Here is a 24,664-nt window from a genome sequence, read left to right on the forward strand (position 1 = left end):
ATGGCTAATTCAACTCCTTTACTCTCACATTTTCCTTCAGCCAAGAATTGCCATGATCAAGAACCTCCAAATCTAAATACCTTAAGGCAGTTAAATGATCCTTCTTCTCTTGAAGAAATAATAGAGCCATTTTTTGGAAGTTGTGCAATTGAATGGCCACAAATCTTGCAAGTTATTCTTGTTTCACTTGCTTGTTTCTTTGAGGCTCAACAAACATTTATCACTATCTTTACTGATGCTATCCCAACATGGCATTGCACACAACTTAATAACACAGGCTGCAATTCCAAGTCCAATATATGTCAACTTTCTACCAATGAATGGAATTGGGATAAGCCTATTTACACATCCATTGTATCTGAATGGTCACTACATTGTTCTAATAATCCTATACTTCAAGGTCTTCCTGCTTCATCTTTTTTCATTGGCTGCTTGTTTGGTGGCCTAATACTTGGCCTACTCGGGGACACAATTGGTCGAAAGACTATGCTGTTTTTCGGGTGTTTGATCATGTCTATGGCTTCAATCTTCATTGCTTTCTCTAACAACATTTGGATGTACTCAGCCTTGAGATTTCTAAGTGGCTATGGCCGTGCAGCGATTGGATCGTCTGTTTTGGTTTTGTCTTCTGAGAGTGTTGCTAAACAGTATCAAGGCCAAGTTGGAACTGTTGGATTCCTTATATCTACACTTGGATTTGTATCACTGCCAGGTTTGGCTTATTTTAGTAGGAATTACTCTTGGAGGGTACTTTATCTTTGGACTTCTCTTCCAACAATAATTTATTGCATGTTACTACAGTTTTGTGTTTATGAATCACCAAGATGGCTACTTTCAAAAGGGAAAAATAGAGAGGCTTTTGCAGTTCTGAAAACATTTATAGCACCTCATTGCAAGAACCTAAGCTTAAATGACCTGGTATTGAAACATGACCATAAACTGAAGATTGACAATGACTTTAATCAACCATTGATCAAGATTTTGTTGAAGGAAAGATGGATTCTTGGACAGCTATTGCTAGCTGTGTCAACAGGTTTTGGTATTGGATTGATGTACTATGGCATGCCATTAGGACTTGGCAACTTTAGCTTAAATCTCTACTTGAGTACCGGTCTAAACGCTTTGCTAGAATTACCAGCTTTCTTGATAATCTTTTTCTTGGTAGAAAAATGCAATAGAAGAAGCACACTAGTTGGACTAAGTGTTTTATCAGGTGTTTGTGGCATGTTATGCATGATAGTGGACAAATGGAAAGTGTTACAGCTAGTATTGGAGTTAATATCCTTCTTTAGTGCTTGCACTGCATTTGACTTCTTGCTGATATACACTTCAGAGCTATTTCCAACTAGCATAAGGAATGCTACCGTGTCAATTGTGTGGCAGTCTGTGGTGCTCGGGGGCGTGGTAAGTCCAGTTTTGGTTGATGCAGGAGGAGATAGAAGCAATATTTTACCATATTTGGTGCTTGGAATTATGACATCAATTGCAGGATCTTTGGTCATTTTTCTGCCTGAAACAAAGGGGTTGGAGCTTTTTATGAACATGGAAGAGCACGAACAAGAGGATTATGGAGCATCCTATGTGATGAATGGCGTGTGAGGCCGTGAGGGTTGATCTTGTAGTTGTTGTGCCTCCATCAGTTGTATGTTTTGACTTAGAATTAAAATGTTAAGCTTATGATATGTCCAAAATTTTCTCCTAAAATTTTATCTTCCTTTTTTCGCAAAGAAGGCTAATTAATAATTTAGGATCATATACTTCCTCTCCAAAAGCTGATTAATTGATCAGTTGAATTTAAAACTTTCCATCTTCTATTGCAAGTGTTAACAAGTCGTGTGATGCAGTTAAAAAACCATCCTTTCCAAGAAAATCATAGTAGTTGTAATATGGTCAAATTTTCATGATATTTGCCATGACATAATATTCATTATAATAAAAATTATGGATCATGACATTTGCCATGACATAATATCCACTATTAGGTCAAAGATTTCTTGCTATAAATATAGGAGCTTCACCTCATTTGCAAACACACTAATTCAAGAGCTTTCCACTCTTGTCTTTCTTTCTTCTCCTTTATTTCATTATAGAGTATTTTGTAAGAGAGTGAGTGTTGAGAAACACTTGTGTGAACCCTTTCTTTGGAGTGATCTTGTGAGGTTATTCTCTTAGGGTATTTAGGACTAATTAGAGTATTTACTCTAATTTTGTACTCTCTTTTGTACTATTGTTGGTATAGTAAAATTGCTCATCTCCGCTTGTGGACGTAGGTCACCTTGATCGAACCACGTTAAATTTGTGTCTTCTTTATCTTCTTTAATTGTCGTTATTATCACCTTGCATTGTCTTTGTTTTTGTCATTATAACGTTGTTTGGCTAAATTCTGTACTACTCGGTAACCCGATCCTAACAAATTGGTATCCGAGCCAGATCTAACCGGGTTAGTTTAAATAGCCAAAATAACTCTAACAAAGTCTTATGTTGAGAAATTTGACCGAAGTACAAACTTCGGAATGTGGCAATTAAAGATGGAAGTTATCCTAATTCAGGATGGCTTAGATTTGGCACTGCAAAGAAAGGAGAAGATGTCGGATAAAATGACGGACGAGGAGTTTGCCGTCATAGACAAAAAGGCAAAATCATGTATTATTTTAAATCTTTCAAATGAGTTTTTGCGTGAAGTTGCAGCAGAAAGCTCAGCCAAAGGCATATGGAAAAAGCTTAAAACCATACATATGAAAAGAACAGTAGAAAACAGGCTTTACCTAAAGCAAAAACTCTACACTTTTCGTATGGCTGAAGGTACCTCTATACTTACACATCTTGATACTTTTGATTCTCTTTTTATGGATTTAAGTAACATAGATGCTGAAATCAAAGATGGGGACCAAGCTGTGTTATTGCTTGTTTCCTTACCCTAGTCGTTTAAACATTAAGAGATACTATGCTTTATGGAAGGATAATATCTCTTATAAAGATATCAAATCTATTTTGAAATCAAAAGAACAAATAAATAGAGATATTACCGGGGAAACTAATGGAAACTAAGGGGAAGGCTTATTCATAAGAGGTAGATCCAATAAGAAAGATTCAAATAGTGAGAAACCTAAATCAAGGTCAAAATCCAGATACAGAAATGTCATGTGCAAATATTGTCATAAGAAAGGTCACATTATTTCTGAATTTTTTAAATTGAAAAACAAAGAAAACCATACAGAAAAGAAAAATGAGCACAAAAATACTGACACTGCCGAAGCAAGTGTAGATGTTGATGAGACTGAGGGAACTATTTTTTTAGCAACTAATAATAGTTTCAAATCTAACAATGAGTGGATTTTAGATTCGGGTTGTTCTTATCATATGTGTCCCAGTCGGAATTTATTTATCACATATGAATCTATTGGAGGTGGAGTTGTCTTGATGAGCAACAATGATGCGTGCAAAGTTATTGGAAAAGGTACAGTCCGAATCAAAATGCACGATAGTGTGGTAAGAACTCTCACCGATGTTAGACATGTTCCTGACTTGAAGAAAAATCTCATCTCTTTGGGCACTCTAGAATATCTTGGGTGCAAGTACACAGGTGAAGGTGGAGTTCTGAAAATTTCTCATAGTGCTCTTGTGATCATGAAAGCACGCAGATATGGTACGTTGTGATCATGAAAGCACGCAGATATGGTACAGGTACTGCTGCAGTTTCAATATCAGATAAATCAGATTCAAACATTACCAAATTATGGCATATGCGATTGGGGCATATGAGTGAAAAAGGTCTTTCCATCCTCAGCAAAAGAGGTCTCTTACGTGGCCAAAGTACCGGAAATATGAAGTTCTGTGAACATTGTGTGTTCGGGAAGCAGAAAAGAGTCAGCTTCAAATCTCCAGTGATTCATAGAACAAAAGGTACTTTGGATTACATTCATTCAGATCTTTGGGGTCCTTCACGTACCCCATCAAAATGTGGTGCCAGGTATATGTTAACTTTCATTGATGATTATTCAAGGAAAGTTTGGGTTTATTTCCTGAAAAATAAAAGTGATGTATCTTAAATTTCAAACAATGAAAAGTTTTGATTGAGAAGCAAACAGGAAAACAAGTTAAGCGGTTTAGAACAGATAATGTCTTGGAATTTTGGAATGATGAATTCAACAAATTTTGCAAGAATGAAGGAATTGCTCGACATCGTACTGTAACAATGGCACCTCAGCAAAATAGGGTGGCAGAAAGGATGAATAGAACTCTTTTGGAAAGGGCTCATTGCATGATTTCAAATGTTGGACTGACAAACGCCTTTTGGGCAGAAGCTATCTCTATAGCTTGTTATATTGTCAACCGAGCTCCTTCTGCACCTTTGAACTTTAAGACTCCAAAGGAAGTGTGGTCAGGTACTCCTGCTAATTATTCTGATTTAAAGATATTTGGTTGCCCTGCATACATGCATGTAAATGATGGAAAATTAAAGCCAAGGGCTAAAAAGTGCATTTTTCTTGGGTATGCATCTGGGGTGAAAGGATACCGACTATGGTATCATGATCCCACAACATCAAAATTTATAATTAGCAGAGATGTAACCTTTGATGAATCATCTATGTTACATTCGAGAAAAGAGTCTTCTAGTTCTTGTAATACAAATAAAGGAAAGAGTACACAGAACCAGGTAGATATTGAGATTGGCATTCCTTATGAGCCAAGCTCATCAACTTTGGAGCAAAATACACTTGAAACTCCTGAAGTTGAGACAGAAGCTGAAATTCCTGAAATTGAGACTCCTGAAGTTGAACCAGAAGAAGAGGAGTATTCTGTAGCCAATCATAGACCAAGAAGAGAAGGTAAACAACCATTAAGGTTTGGAGATTATGTTGCATTTGCTTTTTCAGTTGCACAGGAAATTGAAGAAATTGGAGAATCATCAAAACATTCAAAAGCAGTTTCTGGTGCTGACTCAGCCAAGTGGTGATTGCAATGAATGAAGAAATTGAGTCTCTCCACAAGAATGGTACATGGTCTCTTGTGAAGCCGCCATCAGGAAAAAGAATTATTGGTTACAAATGGATCTTCAAGAAAAAGGATGACATTCCAAGGGTTGAAGATGCGAGGTATAAGGCACGATTAGTTGCAAAGGGCTATAGTCAGGTACAAGGAGTTGATTTTAATGATATTTTCTCACATGTTGTTAAACATAGCTCTATTTGTGTCTTGCTTGCCTTCGTTGCCATGTATGATTTGGAATTAGAACAACTTGATGTTAAGACAGCTTTCTTACATGGCAAACTTGAGGAACAAATATACACGCATCAACCCGAAGGATTTGAAATTGAAGGAAAAGAATATCATGTTTGCTTATTCAAGAAATCCTTGTAGGAATTAAAGGAATCTCCAAAACAATGGTATAAAATGTTTCATTCCTTTATGTTGGGTCATGGTTATTCGAGGAGCATGTATGATAGTTGTGTTTACTTTCGGAAGTTAAATGATGGTTCATTCGTGTACCTATTATTATATGTTGATGACATGCTCATTGCTGCTAAGGATTTAATAGAAATTCACAATTTGAAAAGTTAGCTGGAAAGTGAATTTGAGATGAAAGATTTGGGAGCAGCTAAGAAAATCCTTGGCATGGAGATCAAAAGAGATCGAAAAGCCAACCGGCTATTTCTGACCCAGAAGAAGTACTTGGAGAAAGTCTTGGAGAGGTTCGGCATGAAAGATGTTAAACCAGTTAGTACCCCTCTTGCTGCTCATTTTAAGTTATCAGTTGCTCAGTCCCCGCAGTCAGAGGAAGAAGAGAGGTACATGGCACAGGTTCCTTATTCCAGTGCAGTCGGCAGTATTATGTATGCAATAGTTTATGCACGTCCAGACATTTCACAAGCATTGAGCGTGGTAAGCCGGTATATGGCTTGCCTTTGTAAAGAACATTGGCATGCTGTGAAATGGATTCTCAGATACTTGCGAGGTACTTCAAACACGTGTTTGGAGTTTGAGAGAAATACTAACACTTTGGTTGGTTTTGTAGACTTAGATTATGCAGGTGATCTTGACAAAAGAAGATCACTGACATGCTATGTATTTTGCATCGGTGGTTACGCTATTAGTTGGAAAGCTACATTACAACATGTAGTAGCTTTATCTACGACCGAAGCAGAATATATGGAAGTGACTGAGGCGATCAAATAAGCTTTATGGTTAAAGGGTCTATTTGCGGAACTCAATTTACACCAAGGTGGTATTACCATTTTCCGTGATAGTCAAAGTGCCATTCACTTGACTAAATATCAAATGTATCATGAGAGGATGAAGCACATTGATATAAAGTATCATTTCATCCGAGAAACCATTGCTGAAGAAAAAGTCTTTGTTCAGAAGATCAACACTAGAGACAATCCTGCTGACATGTTCACAAAACCTCTTGCAGTGTCTAAGTTCAAGCTTTGCATGAACTTGATTGGCATTTATGAAGAATGATTTTGCCCATTGGGGGTTTTTGCGGAGAAGGTGGAGCAAATTTACTATATATAAGCCGAAATTAGGCCAAGGTGGAGATTTGTAATATGGCCAAATTTGCATGACATTTGCCATGACATAATGTCACGACACGAAGTTCTCACATCCGGACCATGATGGCGCCTAACATTTCACTTGCTAGGCAAGCCAATATTAGAATAATATTATCCATTTTTAAAATAATTTTTAAATTTATTAATAACAAAGAACAATTGCGGAAGTAACGTTTGAAATATAGTGAATAATCCATAAAAATAACGGTGTCTAAATACCATCCCAGAATTGGTGTCACAAGTACACTAACTTCTAGAATTATACAAATAAAGGTCTGAAATAAAATAAAGTTGTCTGGAAATAAACACACAGCTAAAATAAATTGGACGGGGATTTCAGAACTGCAGACGCCATGCAGTTATACCTCAAGTCTCCTCCGGATAGCTGAAATCCGAGCAAGTCTATAGCACGCCACTGGGACCACCTCAAATTTGTACAAGAAGTGCAGAGTGTAATATCAGTACAACCGACCCCATATACTGGTAAGTGCTGAGCCTAACCTCGACGAAGTAGTGACGAGGCTAAGGCGGTTTACTTACATTAACATGTACGCAATATTAATAACAATAATAAATAATAAAAATAAATCAGGTAACTCATTTATAATAATTGAAGCCAACTCAGCAGTCATAATCCATTATTATTTCATCCAATTCTGTTGCAGCGTGCAACCCGCTCTCACAATATATTCACATTCAATTCTGTTGCAGCGTGCAATCCGTTCTCCCAATATATTCCTTTTAATCAAGTCTGTCATATATTTATTTCAATCAAGTATATATATAGACTTTTAAATAAGTCTGTTACGGCGTGCAATCTGATCCCCCAATATTGACTTTTAAATAAGTCTATTGCGGCGTGTAATTCGATCCCCCAATATTGACTTTTAAATAAGTCTATTGCGGCGTGCAATCAGGTCCCCCAATATTGACTTTTAAATAAGTCTATTGCGGCGTGCAATCCGATCCCTCAATATATATATATATATATATATATATACTTTCATTTTCGTTGCGGCGTGCAACCCGTTTCCCCAATATAATTTTAAATAACTCATAAATATAATAAAACTTACTCCAATAAATACCACGTCCAATGAGAAATTATTAAGCATCAAGGCACACAATAATTATAATTTATTTATGAACCAAACAATGACAAATAATAATTTATTATGAAAATCATAGAGAAATTAGGTAATTTAATATTTAATATGCTAAATGTCAAATAACAATTAAAACACATAATTCAAATAGCATGTAACAATTAATGCAGGAATTCAAGAATTAATATTTGACAAAGAATGGAGAGAAATAATTATTATAATAATTAATTTATGATTTAAAACAACAACAACAACAACAACCCAGTATAATCCCACTAGTGGGGTTTGGGGAGGGTAGTGTGTACGCAGACCTTACCCCTACCCTGTGGTAGAGAGGCTGTTTCCAAATGACCCCCGGCATCCTTCCCTCCAAGAACTCCCCACCTTACTCTTGGGGTGATTCGAACTCACAACCTCTTGGTTGGAAGTGGAGGATGCTAACATCAGAGCAACCCACCTTGTCTATGATTTAAAATAATTTATGATTTTTCGAGTAAGCAGGCAAACAATTAATTTGACGACGTATAGACACTCGTCACCTCGCATATACGTCGTTCACATGCAATTCACATAACAAATAATTTAAGGGTTCTATTCCCTCAAGTCAAGGTTAACCACGACACTTACCTCGCTTTGCAAACTCCAATCAATTACTCAACCACAACTTTTTCTTTTAAATTTGTCTCTGAAAGATTCAAATCTATTCACAAACAATTCGATATATTCAATACTAATCATAGAAATTAATTCCATATGAATTTACAAATTTTTCGGATAAAAATATGAAATTCATTTAAATATTTGATAGTGGGACCCACATCCCAAATCCCGGAAAAACTCACGAAATCCGAACACTCATTCCGATACGAGTTCAACCATATAACAATTGTCCAATTCCGATATCAAATGGACTTTCAAATCTAAATTTTTTATTTTTGGAAAGTTTTACAAAAATTCCGATTTCTTCCATCTAAATCCGAAATAAATGATGAATATAGACATGAATTCGTGAAATATAATCATTTTTGGTTATATAATCATATTCGTGAAAAAATCCCTTTGGAATCGCCAAAATCCGAGACTTAAAACTCAAAAATGAGTAAAAATGGCTAAGACCCGATTTTATGTATTTATCCAGCATTTTCGCATATGCGGCCTATATTTTCGCACCTACGGTATCGCATTTGCGAGACAAAGCTCGCATTTGTGGAAGAGGGCAGCTTGACCAGTGGCCGCATATGCGCCCAAAATTGCCGCACCTGCGACATCGCAGAAGAGCACAAGTGACCGTAGAAGCGGTCGTCCTCGCAGAAGCGGCTTGTCCATCGCGGATGCGGTTTCGCACCTGCGCTCATTTCTTCCCAGAAGCGGAGCTCAGCAAGGCTGCCCAGTGTCGTAGAAGCGACTGGTATTCCGCAGGAGCGGCCACGCACCTGCGCACAAAATATCGCAGGTGCGACACACCAAAACAGCACTGGGCAACGGGTTCCAATTGCTCTGTGGCTCGTCTGAAACTCATCTGAGCCACTCGGGACCTCGTCCGAATATTCCAACAAGTCCAAAAACATAATACGAACTTACTCGGGGTTTCAATTCACGTCAAACAACATCAAAATTACAATTCACACCTCGATTCGAACTTTGAATTTTAAACTTTTCAATTTGTAAATTTCGTGCCAAAACATATTAAATGAATCCGGAATGACTTCAAATTTGGCACACAAGTCATAATTGACATAATGGAGCTGTTCAAATTTCTAGAATCGGATTCCGACTCCGATATCAAAAGTTCAACCCCGTGGTCAAACTTGAAAATCTTTAGCCTTTAAATTGTTAGTTCCGTTAAATGGTCATAACTTGAGTTAAGGACCTCCAAATTAAATTTCGGGTATATGCCCAAGTCCCAAATCACGATACGGAGCTACCGGAACTATCAAAATACTAATCCGGGTCTGTTTGCTATAAAAATTTACCAAAGTCAAGTCACTTGAGTTTTAAAGCTCTATTTCACATTTTAATCCATTTTTCACATGAAGCTTTCTCGAAAAAATTTCGGAATGCGCACGCAAGTCGATGAATGAAAAATGATACTTTTTGAGGTCTTATAATACATAATTACTTATTAAATTTAAAGATGACATTTTTGGTCATCACATTCTCCACCTCTAAAACAAACGTTCGTCCTCGAACGGAGTTAGAAAAAGTACCTAAGCTGGAGAAAAAATATGGATATTTACTCCGCATGTCCGACTCGGACTCCCAGGTAGATGCCTCTACCGGCTAACCTCTCCCTTGCACCCGAACTGAAGGATAACTCTTAGACCTCAATTGTCGGACCTGTTGGGCTAGAATAGCCACCGGCTCCTCCTCGTAAGTCAAATCTTTGTCCAATTGGACTGAGCTGAAATCTAACACATGGGACGGATCACCGTGGTATTTTCGGAGCATAGACACATGGAACACCAGATGAATCACTGATAAACTAGGTGGTAATGCAAGCCTGTAGGCTACTTCAGCCGTCCTTTCAAGAATTTCAAAGGGTCCGATATACCTAGGGCTCAACTTGCCCTTCTTTCCGAACCTCATTACACCTTTCATAGGTGAAACCTGGAGCAATATTCTTTCTCCAACCATGAATGCAATATCACGAACTTTACGGTCGGTATAACTCTTTTACCTAGACTGAGCTGTGCGAAGTCGATCCTGAATAATTTTGACCTTATCCAAGGCATCCTGTACCAAATCGGTACCCAACAACCGAGCCTCTCCCGGTTCAAACAAATCAACTGGCGATTGGCATCGCCTTTCGTATAATGCCTTATATGGAGCCATCTGAATGCTCGACTGGTAGCTATTATTATAAGCAAACTCCGCAAGTGGTAAGAAATGATCACAAGAACCTCCAAAGTCTATAACTCAAGCGCGGAGCATATCTTCCAATATCTGAATAGTGCGCTCTGACTGTCCGTCTGTCTGTGGATGAAATGTTGTACTCAACTCCACCCGCGTGCCTAACTCACATTGTACAGCCTTCCAGAAATATGAGGTAAACTGCGTACCTCGATCTGAAATAATAGATACGGGCACACTGTGAAGGCGGACAATCTCACGAATGTAAATTTCAGCTAACCTCTCTAAAGAATAGGTAACTGCCACTAGGATGAAATGTGCTGACTTGGTCAACCTGTCCACAATGACCCAAACTGCTTCAAATTTTCTCTGAGTCTGTGGGAGCCCAACAACAAAATCCATAGTGATACGCTCCCACTTCCACTCAGGAATTTCTAACTTCTGAAGCAAACCACCAAGTCTCTGATGCTCGTACTTAACTTGCTGACAATTAAGACACCAAGCTACATGTGCAACTATATCCTTTTTCATTCTCCTCCACCAATAATGTTACCGCAAATCTTGATACATTTTGGAGGTACCTGGATGAATAGAATACTTGGAATTGTGTGCTTCTTCAAGAATTAATTCACGAAGCCCATCCACATTAGGCACAAAAATACGACTTTGCATTCGCAGAACCCCATCTTCCCCCACAACAACCGGTTTGGCATCACCGTGCCGCACCGTGTCCTTAAGGACAAGTAAATGAGGATCATCATATTGCCTCTCTCTGATGCGCTCATGTAAAGAAGACCGAGCGACTGTGCAAGCTAGAACCCGACTGGGTTCTGATACATCTAACCTCACAAATTTATTAGCCAAAGTTTGAACATCTACAGCTAATGGACTCTCACCAACCGGAATATACGCAAGACTGCCCATACTCACTGCCTTTCTACTCAAAGCATCGGCCACCACATTGGCCTTTCCGGGGTGATACAAAATGGTGATATCATAGTCTTTCAACAACTCCAACCATCTTCTCTGCCTCAAATTTAGATCCTTTTATTTGAACAGATATTGAAGGCTACGATGATCAGTAAATACCTCACACGAGACACCGTAGAGGTAATGCCTCCAAATCTTCAGCGCGTGAACAATGGCTGCCAATTCTAAGTCATGAATAGGATAATTCTTCTCCTGAACTTTCAACTGTCGCGACGCATATGCTATTACCTTGCCATCTTGCATTAATACTGCACCAAGCCCAATGTGAGATGCGTCACAATATAACGTATACGATCCTGAACCTGTGGGTAATACCAACACTAGCGTCGTAGTCAAAGCGGTCTTGAGCTTCTGAAAGCTCAACTCACACTCGTCTGACCATCTGAATGGGACACATTTCTGGGTCAATCTGGTCAATGGGCTTGTTATAGATGAAAACCCTTCCACGAACCGATGATAATAACCTGCTAAACCCAGGAAACTCCGAATCTCTATAACTGAAGTAGGTCTAGGACAATTTTGAATAGCCTCAATCTTCTTAGGATCCACCTTTATGCCTTTTGCCGATACAACATGCCCCAAAAAGGCAATTGAGTCTAACCAAAACTCATATTTTGAAAAGTTGGCATATAACTGATTATTCTTCAAAGTGTGAAGCACACTTCGAAGATGCTGCTCATGCTCCTCTCAACTGCTGGAGTAAATTAAGATATCATCAATGAATACGACCATAAAAGAGTCCAAATAAGGCTTGAACACCCGATTCAACAAATCCATAAATGCTGCTGGGGAATTTGTCAACCCAAATGACATCACTAAGAATTCGTAATGACCATACCGAGTTCGAAAAGCTGTTTTAGGGATATCAGATGCCCTAATCTTCAACTGATGGCAACTAGACCTCAAATCAATCTTCGAAAATACCTTGGCACCCTGAAGCTGATCAAATAAGTCATCAATTCTTGGCAACAGATATTTGTTTTTGATAGTGGCTTTGTTCAACTGCCGATAATATATACACATCCATATAGAGCCATCTTTCTTCTTTACAAATAATATTGGTGCACCCCAAGGCGAGACACTGGGTCTAATGAATCCATGATCAAGCAAGTCTTGTAACTGCTCTTTCAATTCTGGCGGGGCTATACGGTATGGTGGAATAGAAATGGGATGAGTTCCCGGAGCCAAATCAATACAGAAGTCAATATCTCTGTCGGGTGACATCCCCGACAAATCTGCAGGAAATACTTCTGAAAATTCACGAACAACTGGTACTGAGTCCATAGAAGGGACATCCGCACTGAGATCGCAAATATAAGCCAAATAGGCTAGACACCCTTTATCTACCATACGCTGAGCTTTCATATAAGAAATAACCATGCTGGCAGAATGACCAAGAGTTCTTTTCCACTCTAACTGAGGTAACCCCGGCATAGCTAGGGTCATTGTCTTGGCATGACAATCCAATATAGTATGATAAGGGGACAACTAATCCATACATAAAATGACATCAAAATCTACCATATCAAGAAGTAGAAGATCCACACTAGTCTCACGATTACCAATAGTAACCACACACGAACGATAGACATGATCTACTATAACAGAGTCTCCCACCAGTGTAAATACACACACAGAAGAACTCAGAGAATCACAAGGCACAACCAAATATGAAGCAAAATAGGAGGACACATAGAAATAAGTAGATCTTGGATCAAATAGAACTGAAGCATCTATATGGAAAATTGGAATAATACTTGTGATCACACCATCAGATGACTCGGCCTCAGGCCTAGCTGGAAAAGCATAAAAATAGGGTTGGGCCCCACCACTCTGAACTACGTCCCTGGGACGGCCTCTAACTGGCTGGCCTCCACCTCTAACGGCTTGACCTCCACCTTTAATGGCCTGACCTCCACCTTTAATGGCCTGACCTCCGCCTTTAATGGCCTGACCTCCACCTCTAGCTGCTTGACCCCTACCTCTAGCTGGCTGAGCAGGCGGTGAATCAACCGGTGTCGGTATGATGGCACGAGAATCTTGTCGAGATCTATTACTCGCCAATCTAGGGCAATACCTCCTGATGTGACCAATGTTCCCATACTCATAACACTCATCCTGATGTCGTGGCTGCTAAAGTTGAAGCTGACCCAGATGGACCGGATAACCATTATAGTAACTATAGAGTGGTGGTGCACTGATAGGAGCTGAATGTGCACTAAATGTTGGTTGTCCATAGTAAGGCATAATAGGACCGTGACTCCCTGAAGCACCGGGAGATACATGAAGTGCTGAATCAAATGGTCTGGGAGGATGACCCCTACCAAAATTACCTCTGCCTCCAGACGAGGCACCACTGAAACCACCGAACTGACGAGGCATCTTATCTGACCTCTGACATCTCTCCTATGTAAGAACCATCTCGATCCTCCTTGCGATATTAGCAGCTTCCTGAAAAGAAATCTCACTTCTGGTCTCCTTGGCCATCTGAAGTCTGATAGGGTGAGTGACTCCCTCATTAAACCTCCCCACTCTCCCTCCCCCCGTAGGTAGTAAAAGGCGAGCATGACGGGCCAAATCTACAAAACGGGACTCATATTGAGTAACAGTCATACTGCCCTGCTGTAGACACTCAAATTGCTTGCGGAATTCCTCTCTCTCAGTGTGATAGGAAGGAACTTCTCCAGAAATAGCTGAGAGAACTGCTCCCAGGTAAGTGCAGGCGATCCAACTGGTCTGGTCAATGTATAATCTTTCCACCACCTCTTAGCGGAACCTGTCATCTGAAATACAGCAAAATCAACCTCATTGGTCTCAACTATACCCATGTTCCGCAACACCTCGTGGTAGCTTTCAAGATAATCATGTGGGTCTTCAGAAGGTGTACCACTGAAGTGAACTGGAAAGAGCTTGGTAAACTTATCCAGTCTCAATAAGGCCTCAAAAGATATGGCGGGCCTATCACTGATCTGTGTCGCAACAATTGGTTGAATTACCACAACTGGCGGGGCTGCTGGAGCCTGATTCTGGGGAGCCATCTGCTCCGGAGAGGGAGTAGTGGGAGTTTGTGCTCCTCCCCCAGCCTGTGAGATGGCTGGTGCCACTAGAAATGTACCATTATGGGCTACGCCCTCCATAAGACTTACCAAATGGCCTAGAGCGTCCTGAAGTACTAGAATGGCTATGAATCCTTCCGGGACCTAAACTGGTCCAACTAGTACATTCTGAACTGGAACCTCCTCCTGAAGGTCCACCTGAGGTTCTTCAACAAGTGCAGCTGCTCGATCTCTGGACTGAGCTCTACCTCGGCCTCGGCCTCGGTCTCTAGCACGACCTCAGCCTCGACATCTACCCCTGGCCATAGTTTCCACCGGGGGTTCTGGTCCCTGACCATCGATAGAGATATTAAGTGTTCTCACCATCTGCGAGAGATTAAGAGTAGAATGATTCAATCATCGATGATAGAATAAAATCGCACGACAGAATAAGAAAGAAGTGATATTGTTCCTAAACTTCATAGCCTCTAAGAGATAAGTACACACGTCTCTGTACCGATCCTTCAAACTCTACTAAGCTTGCTCATGACTCGTGAGACCTATGTAACATAGTTCTCTTATACCAACTGTCACGACCCGAAATTCCCACCTTCGGACCGTGATGACGCCTAACATGTCAATTGCTAGACAAGCCAACGTTAGAATAATATTATCCATTTTTTAAAAAAAATTAAATCTATTAATAACCGAGAATAATTGCGGAAGTAACGTCTAAAATATAGTGAATAATCCATAAAAATAACGGTGTCTAAATACCATCCCAGAATTGGTGTCACAAGTGCACGAGCTTCTACAATTATACAAATAAAGGTCTGAAATAAAATAAAGTTGTCAGGAAATAAACACATAGCTAAAGTAAAATGGACAGAGACTTCAGAACTGCGGACGCCATGCAATTATACCTCAAGTCTCTTCCGAATAGCTGAAATCCGAGCAAGTCTATAGCACGCCAATGGGACCAACTCCGAAATCTGCACAAGAAGTGCAGAGTATAGTATCAGTACAACCGACCCCATGTAATGGTAAGTGCTGAGCCTAACCTCGATGAAGTAGTGACGAGGCTAAGGCGGTTCACTTACATTAACTTGTACGCAACATTAATAACAACAACAAATAATAGAAATAAATCAAGTAACTCATTTATAATAATTAATCCAACTCGGCAGTCATAATCCATTATTATTTCACCCAATTCTGTTGCAGCGTGCAACCCGCTCTCATAATATATTCACATTCAATTCTGTTGCAGCGTACAACCCGCTCTCCCAATATATTCCTTTTAATCTAGTCTGTCATATATTTATTTCAATCAAATATATGTATATAGACTTTTAAATAAGTCTGTTGCGGCGTGTAGTCCGATCTCCTAATATTGACTTTTAAATAAGTCTATTGCGGCGTGCAATCTGATCCCCCAATATTGACTTTTAAATAAGTCTATTGCGGCGTGCAATCCGATCCCCCAATATATATATATATATATATACTTTCATTTCCTTTGTGGCGTGCAACCCGTTCCCCCAATATAATTTTAAATAACTCGTAAATGTAATAAAACTTACTCCAATAAATACCACGTCCAATGAGAAATTATTAAGCATCAAGGCACACAATAATAATAATTTATTAATGAACCAAACAATGACAAATAACAATTTATTATAAAAATCATAGAGAAATTAGGTAGTTTAATATTTAATATGCTAAATATTAAATAACAATTAAAACATATAATTCAAATAGTATGTAACAATTAATGTAGGAATTCAAGAATTAATATTTGACAAACAATATTAGAAAAATAATTATTATAATAATTAATTTATGATTTAAAATAATTTATGATTTTTCGAGTAAGCAGGCAAACAATTAATTTGACGACGTATAGACACTCGTCACCTCGCCTATACGTCGTTCACATGCAATTCACATAACAAATAATTTAAGGGTTCTATTCCCTCAAGTCAAGGTTAACCACGACACTTACCTCGCTTTGCAAATTCCAATCAATTACTCAACCACAACTTTTCCTTTTAAATTTATCTCTGAAAGCTTCAAATCTATTCACAAATAATTCGATATATTCAATGCTAATCATAGGAATTAATTCCATATGAATTTACAAATTTTCCGGATAAAAATCTAAAATTCATTTAAATATTCGATAGTGGGACCCACGTCTCAAATCCCGAAAAAACTTATGAAATCCGAACACCCGTTCCGATACGAGTTCAACCATATAAAAATTGTCCAATTCCGGTATCAAATGGACCTTCAAATCTAAATTTTTCGTTTTTGGAAAGTTTTACAATTTTGGGCATCTGCGCCCAAAATTATCGCACATGCGACATCGCAGAAGCGCACAAGTGACCGCAGAAGCGGCTTGTCCATCGCGGATGCGGTTTCGCACATGCGCTCATTTCTTCGCAGAAGTGGAGCTCGGCAAGGATGTCCAGTGTTGCAGAAGCGACTGGTATTCCGCAGGAGCGGCCACGCAGCTGCGCATAAAATGTCGCAGGTGCGACACACCAAAACCAGCACTAGGCAGCGGGTTCCAATTGCTCTGTGGCTCGTCCGAAACTCATCCGAGACACTCGGGACCTCGTCTGAATATTCCAACAAGTCCAGAAACATAATACGAACTTACTCGGGGTTTCAATTCACGTCAAACAACATTAAAATTATAATTCACACCTCGATTCGAACTTTGAGTTTTAAACTTTTCAATTTGCAAATCTCGTGCCAAAACATATTAAATGAATCCGGAATGACTTCAAATTTGGCACACAAGTCATAAATGACATAACGGAGCTGTTTAAATTTTCAAAATCGGATTCCGGCTCCGATATCAAAAAGTCAACCCTGTGGTCAAACTTGGAAATCTTTAACCTTTAAATTGCTAGTTCCGTTAAATGGTCATAACTTGAGCTAGGGACCTCCAAATTAAATTTCGGGCATATGCCCAAGTCCCAAATCACGATACGGAGCTACTGGAACTATCAAAATACTGATCCGGATTCGTTTGCTAAAAATATTGACCAAAGTCAACTCACTTGAGTTTTAAAGCTCTATTTCACATTTTAATCCATTTTTCACATGAAACTTTCCGAAAAAAATTTTGGACTACACACGCAAGTCAAGGAATGAAAAATGGTACTTTTCGAGATCTTAGAACACATAATTACTTATTAAATTTAAAGATGATATTTTTGGGTCATCACACATAATATCCATTATAACAAAAATTGTGGATCATACATTTGTCATGACATAATATCTACTATTAGGCCAAGGATTTCTTGCTATAAATAGAGGAGTTTCTCCTCATTTGCAAATACATCAATTCAAGAGCTTTTCACTCTTATCTTTCTTTCTCCTCCTTTATTTCATTATAGAGTATTTTGTAAGAGAGTGAGTGTTGGGAAATACTTGTGTGAACCCTTTCTTTGGAGTGATCTTGTGAGGTTATTTTCTTGGGGTATTTGGGACTAATTAGAGTATTTACTCTAATTTTGTACTCTCTTTTGTACTCTTGTTGGTATAGTAAAATTGCTCCTCTCCGCTTGTGGACGTATGTCACCTTGACCGAACCACGTTAAATTTGTGTCTTCTTTATCTTCTTTAATTGCCGTTACTATCAACTTGCATTGTCTTTGTTATTATCATTATAACGTTGTTTGGCTAAATTACGCACTACCCGGTAACCCGATCCTAACGGTAGTAATAAGGATTGAGAGGATTGAGCATACACACAAAGCTTTGGGTGGCCTCAAATCTTGCAACTTATGTCTCTTTCTCTTAAATCTTTAAGGCACAATAAACATTTAGCACCATACCTGATGCTCAGCAAACTTGGAAAAATATCTTTCATGCAAATTTGATCAGCTATAAAGAACTGGTCCATTCATCCACCATTTGAATGGTCTACTGGGCCAGTAGCTCAATCAGCATAGGGGTATGCCTTCTTCATTTTACTGCTTGAACTGCTCGTTTGATGGACCCTTTTTCACTCTCCTCGGTGATTTGATTAGACACAAGAGGATGCAGTGGTTGCAGTCTTAGCACCTCTTTTTCTTTTTCAACTTTGATCAATATCAGTTCACTTGGTAGTAGCAGCTATATCGCAGAATTTCTCACCTTAGCAGGAGCTATCGAGCATTAGTTCACATCCATGGGTGCAGTGATTGCAGTCCCTTTAGACACCATAAATGAGGAAGAGGGAAAAAAGCTAAGAAGGAGAAACAGAATCGATGGTGAAGTAATAAGACTAATTGTTTGCATGCATACAACTACTTCCTATAGACTACACTGTTGATTTTTTCATGTCTTGATATTAAGCTTTCAAACTGCTAAATAATTTGAGGCAAAAAGGTCAAAATTGTCTCCCAGCTAAAGAAGGAAAATGGATAAAAATGCAGCAAAGTGGCAGATGATCTGCTCAGAAAACTCAAAAGTTTGCAACTTCAAGATCTAGAAACCAAAATAAGGGGAAGTTATTGCAAAATTATTAACCTGTAGTTTTTTATGATGTTTTTAGAAATGTGTGGATTATTTTGAACAAGTATAAATGGCCATATTGATGTTACTTGCATGGCATATACTTATTAATCATTGATTGTTGATCGTAATTAACAAGTTTATATTAATCCTTGAATCATATTTTAAGCTAATCATCCAACTCATACATAACCATTTTGATGGCAGAAGGGGTTGTCTTCTCCCTTGGCCTGAAAGGTCCTCTTTCTCTTGGTTGTTATATCTGTATCAGATTGATTCATATACTGTTAACATATAGATTTATCATAATATCAACTTAATTTCTTCCGCGACATGGAACTTTCTTTGAATATTTAAGTTCCATGCATAGAATAAATTAGTGAAACTCTTGGCTTGTGAAACAAAGAAATAAGCAACTCTTCATACATAAAGTCAATGATAAAAATATTTAGTTGTTTATTCCTAATGGAAGAAAATATTCAGAAAAAATCACAAAAAAGCTTTTACCATGTTGTCTCCTGGAAGAAATTCCTTAGTTTAGAAATCATGAGAAGCATGAACCAATTGATAATTGCTCAAAAATCACACGACGATTTGAGTTAAGAGTATTAACACAATTAAATCACTTATAATATAAATTATGCAGATTAGTCCTTATATAGACATCACTAGAAGGAAGAGGTCCAGTCCTGATGTTTGGTTATAATTCCATATTTTTAGTGCATTACTTCCAAATTTTAATGGTTGATTCAACTCCTTCAATCTCACAATCTCCTTCAACCAAGAATTACCAAGATCAAGAACCTCAAAAGCTACATGAACCTTCTTCTCTTGAAGAAATAATAGAGCCATTTTTGGAGTAATTTTCATGGGTGGTCATTGAATTTTGTGTTCATTACGTAAAAGTTTTTTTTTTTTTGGTTACGTAAAAATCATTCAATTTTATGTTCATTAATCAAAAGTCACTTTTCTTTCTTTTGATACACAAAAATTATTTACTTTGCTCTACTTATCATAAAAATCACATTGGCCAGATTTATAATACTTTTACTTGAACAATCTATTATGACCTTGACATTATAAATCCTCTCATTTATGTAATACCTTCTATATATATTATATAATATATTTTTACCCAGGTATTTTACTTATTATTAAAATAACTTTATATTATTATATTTATTACTTTTATAATATATCCATACATTTAATTTTTCCATGGCACTCAATTTGTTTAATCATATTTTAAACATGAACATATTTTAAATATAAAAATAATAAAAAATATTTATTTTTTAATATTTATTTGAAATAATAAAAATAGATTTGTTTAACAAATGATAGTTTTTTTATAGTTAATAAGAATTTTAGAAAAAGTCCCAAACATATTTATGTTTAATATTAAGTTTTTAAAGCTTTATCTGTTAATATTATTTATTTGAAAGTATTAATCCGATGTGTCATTGTGCGAAATGTAAGTATTTTATTTATTGGATTAATGGGTATGGCTTGGCTGATAAATCAGTGAGCTTTGATTTTATAATTTTCATTAAAAAATATTTCATTAAGCATGGTTAAGAACGTGGAGTTGAGATTTGTTCAAGTTATTTGTTACCGATAAATTTAATAATGCTACTTATATATCATGAAAATTAATGTTAAGAAAAAATTAAATGTACGACTATATTATAAAAATAATAAATAAAATAATATAAGTTATTTTAATTATAAGTAAAATACCTGGGTAAAAGTATATTATATAGCATATAATATAGAAGGTGTTGCATAAATGGGAGGTTTATAATGTCAAGGGCAGACTTTTCAAGTGAAAGGTTTGTAAAATCTGGTCAAAGTGAGTATTGTGATAACTAGAGCATAGTAAAATAATTTTTGTGTAACAAATGAAAGAAAAGTGACTTTTGGGTAATGAACACAAAATTGAATAACTTTTACATAACAAAAGAAAGAAAAGTGACTTTTAGGTAACGAACACAAAGTTAATGACCGCCCATGAAATTTACTCTTTATTTTTTGGAAGTTGTGGAATTGCATGGCCACAAATCTTGCAAGTCATTCTTGTTTCTCTGGCTTGTTTCTTTAAGGCTCAACAAACATTTATTTCTATCTTTACTGATGCTATTCCATCATGGCATTGCACACAACTTAATAACACTAGCTGCAATTCCAAGTCCAATATATGTCAACTTTCTACCAATGAATGGAATTGGGATAAGCCTATTCACACATCCATTGTATCTGAATGGTCACTTCATTGCTCTAACAACCCTTTACTTCAAGGACTTCCTGCTTCATCTTTTTTCATGGGCTGCTTGTTTGGTGGCCTAATACTTGGCCGACTCGGGTACACAATTGGTCGAAAGACTGCTATTTTTCGGGTGTTTGATCATGTATATGGCTTCAATCTTCATTGCTTTCTCTAACAACATTTGGAAGTACTCAGCCTTGAAATTTCTAAGTGGCTATGGCCGTGCAGCGATTGGATCGTCTGTTCTGGTTGTTGCGAAACAGTATTGTTTACCCGAAAAACGGATAGAGTTGAATTTATACATAGTTCTAAGGATACGTGGTATAACTTGGTACAAATTGAAAAGGTAAGTAGAAATATATATCCAATATTGACTGTAAAAAGTGAATGAAATACAAATCAAATTGAGTAGAGAATGATTTATAAACGAGCAAAATGAATCAATGTCATAAACTCAAAAAAGGATAATCTCTGCTACATATCAGTGAATAATCTTTGAAATGTGAGAGTGTATGAATCTTGAATGTTGAATGTCGCTTACAGAAATGATAGCCACTCTTCATATAGTGAAGAAATCATACTTTGGATATAATTAAAAATACATAGTGGGGATCCCATGATAGATTAGTTCATTAGTCTTTCCTTAATTCCCGCCGAGATTTTCTCCCCTAATGCGGCTACAACGGCTTTTTGTCTCTTAGCTCGATCTTGGTCGGTCTTGGATCTCAAGCTCGATGTTGACTCGAGCTCGATATTGGCCGATCTCGGTATTGACTCGAGCTCGATATCGATTCGAGCTCGGTATTGATCGGTCCCTGACTCTTGAGCTTGATAACCTAGCTTCAGATCTTATCTTAATATTACGATGACGACCCTCGGTCCATCATATTCCAATCTCGACTAATTACATGAAAAGCAAAACCGGTTTTGACCATATACAAATAGTCCCCCCTTTTCTCAGAAGAAATGTGGTGAGAAACGATATGATTTTCCGAACTTCAACTAAGTGGGCAATGACATCAGTGATGAGTGCGGTAGGACCCGCCTGCCTTTTCAACGAGGTCCAGCATGCTCTGAATCGGGTAACTTCGATGGCATCTTTGTTGTTTATCTTATATTCATATATGTAGTTAATTCTAACATTTTTCCTATGTTTGTAGGCTTCGGTGCTGCATCACGAGGCCTTCCTCCGAATCCGAGAGGAGCACGAGGCTGAGGTTCGGAACCTCACTAAGAAGAGTGACTTTTACAAGCTTCTTAGTGAGAAACTTCGAGCAGATTTGACAACAGCTCGGGAAGAGCACGAGGAGATGGCTGAGCAGGTATTCTGAATTTTCCATGATAGTGAAAATGAATTGGAGATAACTACTAACGATCTGATTCTGTAGGTTCGGCAGAGAATCGAGCAGATCAGACTGCTCAACTCACAGGTAGATGGGCTACTGGCCGAGGCGGAAGAATTTAAAAAGAATATGGATATCCTTGCCTCGAAAAAGGAAGTTGTTCAATCTCAGTTGGAGTTGTCTGAGGCTCAACTTCGATCTGCGAAAGAAAATGCCTCGGGGCTGATCGAGAGGATGAAGGAGCTTCAACATCGGTTAGATTTGGCTATTTCTGATAAAGCAAGCTTGGCTGATGAACTTGAAGTGGCCAGATCTGAGGTGATCGAGGCCAATAAAAGAGTTGATGCTAAAGTGGCCCAGTTCAGGATCGATGTTGAGATCAACCAAGCCAAAGCCAAGAGCATGGTCGAGCACGCTAAATGGCAGGCTCGGAGAGAAGTTCTCGAGGAGGTCAGTGCTCAGGGCTTCGATGTTGGGGCCAAGATTAAAATTTCCAAGGCGGAGGAAAACAAGGCTCGAAGGCTGGCCTTCCCTGAGGAAGACTCCGATAGCTCGAGCGAATATAAATGTGGGAAGATGTCGAGGACGCGACTCCGATGAAAACTAAGCCATTTAGGATCTTAAGCAGTTGTTGTTATTTCTTTTGAGGCTGCTTTCGGTCTTTGTAAAGAACTTCATTCGGGTCGAGATGCCTTTGTAAAAGATTTGTATATAAAACTTTTTTCCCTTTTATAGCTTCCGAATCTTTTGTTTTTTGTTAATTTATACAAAGGTCAAAAGTGCCTTAGCATTGAATAACTATTCGAAGGTCGAGTGAGTGTTTGCTCGAACTCGAAATAAGAATAGTCTTTAGGCTTTAATGGTCGGGTGAGTGTTTGCTCGAACTCGAGTTAATATAGCCCTTAGGCTTAATGGTCGAGTGAGTGTTTGCTCGAACTCGAAGTAAAAGTATCCCTTAAGCTTAATGGTCGAGTGAGTGTTTGCTCGAACTCGAAATAATGTAGCCCCTTAGAAATTATGGTCGAGTGAGTGTTTGCTCGAACTCAGGTTAATGTAGCCCTTAGGCTTAATGGTCGAGTGAGTGTTTGCTCGAACTCGAAGTAAGAGTATCCCTTAAGCTTAATGATCGAGTGAGTGTTTGCTCGAACTCGAAATAATATAGCCCTTAGACCTGAGTGTTTTCTCGAACTCGAGTTAATGTATCCCTTAGGCTTAATGGTCAAGTGAGTGTTTGCTCGAACTCGAAATAATGTATCCCTTAGACCTGAGTGTTTGCTCGAACTAGAGTTAATGTAGCCCTTAGGCTTAATGGTCGAGTGAGTGTTTGTTCGAACTCGAAATAATATAGCCCTTAGGCTTAATGGCCGAGTGAGTGTTTGCTCGAACTCGAAGTAATGTAGCCCTTAGGCCTTATGGTCGAGTGGGTGTTTGCTCGAACTCTAACTAATGTAGCACTTAGGCTTAACGGTCGAGTGAGTGTTTGCTCGAACTCGAGTTAATGTAGCCCTTAGGACTTATGGTTGAGTGAGTGTTTGCTCGAACTCGAGTTAATGTAGCCCTTAGGCTTAATGGTCGAGTGAGTGTTTGCTCGAACTCGAAATAATGTAGCCCTTGGGCTTAATGGTCGAGTGAGTGTTTGCTCGAACTCGAAGTAGTGTAGCCCTTAGGCCTTATGGTTGAGTGAGTGTTTGCTCGAACTCGAAATAATGTAGCCCTTAGGCTTAATGGTCGAGTGAGTATTTGCTCGAACTCAAAGTAATATAGCCCTCAGGCCGTATGGTCGAGTGAGGACTTGCTCGAACTTGAAATAAGGTAGTCCTTGGGCTTTGTAGTTGTGAACAACTAATTTTTTACCACACCCAAATTATATACTATTTTAGTATAAATATTTTCTTTAGGCCTAATTTTAATATATATATATATATATATATATATATACTTATAGAACATATTTTATTTGTAAAGAGAAAAATGAAAATTTACAAAAAATATATGATTT

General features: G+C 38.1%; 2 protein-coding genes across 2 annotated transcripts; both read left to right on the forward strand.

The window, feature by feature from the left end:
• On the forward strand, positions 1-1,599 carry LOC104112389 (organic cation/carnitine transporter 3-like). Its single transcript, XM_070184247.1, has one exon. It carries the CDS (start codon positions 1-3, stop codon positions 1,597-1,599), a length of 1,599 nt encoding a protein of 532 aa, XP_070040348.1.
• A 3,363-nt stretch (positions 1,600-4,962) lies between these two features.
• Positions 4,963-23,265, forward strand: LOC138898203 (uncharacterized). The gene is made up of 4 exons (XM_070184250.1): positions 4,963-5,133; positions 5,563-5,883; positions 22,483-22,644; positions 22,711-23,265. Exons 1-4 carry the CDS (start codon positions 4,963-4,965, stop codon positions 23,263-23,265), a joined length of 1,209 nt encoding a protein of 402 aa, XP_070040351.1.
• Positions 23,266-24,664: the final 1,399 nt, after the last annotated feature.

Source organism: Nicotiana tomentosiformis, chromosome 8 (genome assembly GCF_000390325.3).
Source record: "Nicotiana tomentosiformis chromosome 8, ASM39032v3, whole genome shotgun sequence".
Classification (NCBI taxonomy): Eukaryota; Viridiplantae; Streptophyta; class Magnoliopsida; order Solanales; family Solanaceae; genus Nicotiana; species Nicotiana tomentosiformis.